Source organism: Notothenia coriiceps, unplaced genomic scaffold, assembly GCF_000735185.1.
Source record: "Notothenia coriiceps isolate Sejong01 unplaced genomic scaffold, NC01 NC01_scaffold00029727, whole genome shotgun sequence".
Taxonomy (NCBI): domain Eukaryota; kingdom Metazoa; phylum Chordata; class Actinopteri; order Perciformes; family Nototheniidae; genus Notothenia; species Notothenia coriiceps.
In genome coordinates, this window is record NW_011362428.1 from 1 (window position 1) to 4,475 (window position 4,475).

At 40.5% G+C, this 4,475-nt stretch overlaps 1 protein-coding gene across 1 annotated transcript; it reads right to left on the reverse strand.

Annotated features, from left to right (window-relative positions):
• Window positions 1-800: 800 nt before the first annotated feature.
• LOC104959027 (importin subunit alpha-6-like) lies at window positions 801-3,212 on the reverse strand (the record flags this gene model as incomplete). The annotated part of the gene is made up of 5 exons (XM_010786876.1): window positions 801-979; window positions 1,102-1,201; window positions 1,277-1,365; window positions 1,497-1,628; window positions 3,016-3,212. Coding segments are annotated over 5 exons (686 nt in total), but the record flags the coding sequence as incomplete, so codon positions are not given.
• Between the last annotated feature and the right edge of the window lie 1,263 nt (window positions 3,213-4,475).

A 4,475-nucleotide genomic window follows, 5' to 3' on the forward strand; every position in this document is an offset into this window, starting at 1 on the left:
TCTAACTGGACAGAAAGCGGCGAGATGCATTTCCTTAGGAATCGACAAGCAGAACCGAAACTAACATTTATAAACGAACAATTGTGGACACGTACAATTTGCGAATGAGTTCTGCCTTTTGTAAACTGAATTTATCAATAATTTGTCAATAAATCAGGGCGAAAAACGTCACTTGTCCGCCGGACAAGTCAATTGAAAGATCTACTTGTCCGATATTGTAAATAACACGTCCCGGACGGTGGGACGTGTACTTTTTCGCACACTGATATATAAAGTATATTCAGTCAATATATTAATAAATATATTTGGCATGTTTTAATACAGGTATATCATTTTGACCTGGTCATTTTAAGTGTAGCTCACAAGCCGAAAAGGTGTGGGCACCCCTGTCCTACAGCCACATGGACATTGGCATAACTACTCATTTTGGCCACTAGGTGGAGCTCTATGTACTTTATTACATCAATATGTATATTACATGCAGGCTTCAGGAGTGATGGATTACATGTAACAGGAATACGTTATCAGAATTTTAAAATCTGGTAACTGTATTCCCTTACAGTTACATACAAAAAGCAGATTACTTTTAAATGACTTACAATAGGGATTTTCCTATCAAAGAAATCTCTGAGCAGAGGAAACATTTTTAACCCAATATCTTGGTTTCTCATTTTCTAAGGTCACATTGTTCTGCTGTCTTACATATGCACTCCATTAAAAACCTGATACTCAGATTAGGTTACTGGTTACATTTACAGGTAACTAGTCATTTTAACAGAATACATTTCTAAAGCAACCCACCCAACCCTGCTTACATGAGCAGCTCCACCAATCTGCGGCACACCCCTGAGTCGATGACCGTCTGGATCTTTTCATTGGGTCCGTCAGACAGGTAGGACAGAGCCCAGCAGGCATCAGCCAGAACATCTGGATCACTGCTGAATAGCAGCCGGGACAGCACCTTGAGACAGGGAGATACCTCCACACGGAGAGACACCACAGCAGAGTCAGGACAGATAATACCAGTGGATGTACAACTCAATGATTAATGCTGCAAGCAGAAATAAGGAATGTTGGTTGCAAGTTATAAAATAGACTCACTTTGGCAAAATCGGGTGGTGGGTTCTTCCCCCGGCAGAGGTTGGACAGAGCCCACACTGCGTTGCGAGTCGTTGTAAGACGGTTGGACTTTGCGAGTAACCTGAAGGCAACAACACAGTTTTCAGTTGCGATGAAGTGATGTTTCAACACATCCAGACAGAGGAGGAACACTTACTGTTGTAGAAATGGCAGGATACCACAGTCCAGCACGTAGTCTCTGCACTCAGCGTTATCTCCAGCTATGTTCCCCAAGGCCCACACCGCCTGAAACACAAACCATGCTTCAGTTATCCAGGTGGGATGTGCTGGATCAATCAAGGAACAAGTTCAGAACTCCTAACAGGAACACGGTTTGGGGCTCTGGCAGGGTTTGTTGCTGCCTTGGGGGCTCTCACCTGTTCCTGGACATCCTCGTACTCAGAGTTGAGCAGCTCGATGAAGATGGGGACCGCTCCTGTTTCAATCACCACCTTAGTGTGCAGGAAGGTCCCCGAGGCGATGTTGGTGAGTGCCCAGGCCGCCTCAAACTGTGAAACACACACACAATAGAGGAGAAAATTGTATGTTAGTCATACAAAATTGTATGTCAGTGGCACTGAGACGTTACACAGAATACATTTTACTGGTGTAAGTTATTTTTGTTAGGGATACCATTTGCTGTTTATTTCTTAAATTGTTACTTTTTCCTTTTTTGTGACAGGGAAACAAATGTATCATTTTAATAAAAAAAGATGCTGTCATTCAGCCCTTCTTCACACTAACTCTGAATGAGCCCAAATTCCCCAAACACCTTTAAAAAGCTTCTTGAGCCCGCTATAAGCCCAGTGTTTCTGCGCCGCTGCTACCATCTGCTGGACTACTTTAGTGGAACTACCCAGCCAGGTACCAACCAAATATACATTAAAATAATAATCCGTGGTCACACAGCCTCTGTGAGCGAGCGAGACAGAGAGCGAGAGAGAGCACGCTTTAACTATTCAATATAGTTGTAAAAAATAAAGTAAGAAATCATTCCAATGTTTAAAAGGGGAGTGATTAGTAAAATATGCATAAATAAAAAGAAAGAATGCTAACTAGGTAACATAAGATAAGAATGAACAAGTTCACAGAAACAAAAAAAAAAAAAACAAAAAAAAAAAAACAAAAAAACAAATGAATGCGCTAACCTAGTAACANGTATTCTAAAGATGTTTGGATTATTGAAAAGTATACAGCTCCCTTTCATCTGAGTGTTGAGCCGTTCTTGTGCTGGCAGACCCAAAGAAACATATTGGCGCACTTCGCACGCGCACACACTAAAATGTTCTACGTGCTCCGCGCTCACATTTAGCTGGGCCCGCCGCTGCTATGACTCCATCCTAGGGGAAACACTGAAGCCTGCTATACACGACTTGATGTGTGCTTGCCACAGACACACGACTTCTTGTTGCCATGGTAATTTTGCTCTGGCGGCTGAACCTGCTTGCACTCAGCTTCTAGACTCTGAACGAGCAGCGCTAAATCAGAGAAGTTTAGAAGTTAGGGACGTTTTCTTCCAGTAGAGTGATCAGATGTTAAAAGATGCTAGATTACATTTAGTGATCCTTAATAATATTATTCGACGGGCTGAAATCCCACATCAAGCTCTGCTCCTGCAGCAGCTGATCTACTGATGGGCAAAGGGAGGAGGGAGGAAGAGAGGACTACTTCAAAGTTACAGCAAGGTGTTTCAGTCAGTGATCTTATCCTTCAAAATGATGAATTCAGATGTTATCCTTCGTAACTGAAAAAAACCGCTTCCACGGTGCCTAGTCACATGGCCAAGCTAAATATCTAAACACAGATGGTGCCCCCATAAACACCAGGCTGGACACATTTAGGGAGGAATAGGAAGAATCATGACGTTCATTTACAGGTGTGTTGTGTGGCTCTCACCTGCAGAGTGCAGTTCTCACTCCTCTTCAGGAACTGCACAAAAAGATTGACAACACCTGCAGTGGAAATGACCTCATCTATGGGGGGGTTGGGCTCTGCACAGAGGAACACACACAGTCTCTTATTGTATACGTGCTCATGGGGGTGGATATTAAGGTTATACAGTGGGGCAAAAAAGTATTTAGTCTGCCACCAATTGTGCAAGTTCTCCCACTTAAAAAGATGAGAGAGGCCTGTAATTTTCATCCTAGGTATACCTCAACTATGAGAGACAAAATGAGAAAAAAAAAATCCAGAAAATTACATTGTCTGTTTTTTTAAATTTTTTTATTCTTTATTTATTTGGGGTCACATTATAGTACAAGTACAGTTTTTCAAATCCTATATTTTTAGAGACCCGAAAGTGACAAATGAAATAGCAAACAAAATTAATCAAAGTAAAATAAAAACGAAAAAGTACACAGGCGTTGTTTGAAATAGCAAATGTCTACACATGTACATGCATACATATCAACATACATTCAATACACATACATGTGACCATACATACATATCTATACATATACATTCAATCGGTGTATAGAAACAGTCAAACAAGGGATGGTCGTCTTTGGGATATGTAAATCCTCCACTTTTTCTATATTTCTTCAAATGTGTTTTCCTGAAGCCTCATTGAGAAGGTGATTCTTTCCATAACATAGATTTCATGGATTTTGTCGTACCAGTTGTCAAGAGAAGGGATATCTGCTTTGAGCCATTTTGTAGTTATTGCTTTTTTTGCTGCAACAGTAAGAATTCCAAATAATTGTTTTGTTTTGGAGTTTGAGGGGATTGAATGTACGAGCCCAAATAGAAATTCGTCCCAGTTTAAAGGGATTTTTTCCTGTAGTATTATTTCAATTTCGATATGAATCTTTTCCTAAAAAGTTACTATTAAAGGACAAGCCCAAAACAAATGGTAGTGATGTGATGTGATGTGCTAGCTGAGAACCACATTTCCTCCAGCAGCTGGGGGGCCTTAGATGATGTGATGACTGAGCAGGGCTGAAAAAGTACCTGCTCAGCATCTTCCAACTAAACATTCTGTAGGTGCCTGAGCTCGAGATCTTCCATTGAAAAGTACAGTAATTTGTCCAGACTTCGTCAGGGATGGTTTTTTTGGTTTCGTTTTCCCATTTGTGTTTTATATAGAAAGTATTTTCCTTTTTAATATCTTGAAGAGCTTGGTAAAGTTTTGAGATTACTTTCATCCCTGTGTCTGATATGTATGCACTGGTGAAAACTACTAATAAAAGGGTTTTCAAGGGCCTTCTGGCTGTCTGGTAGGGAACTATTTAAGTAATGGCGTACCTGTAGAAATCTAAAAAAGTCACTGTTATTCAATCCATATCGTTTTTTTAGTGTTTGAAAATCAAACATGGTTCCTTTGCTGAAAAATGTGCAATATGAAGTAAGGCCAT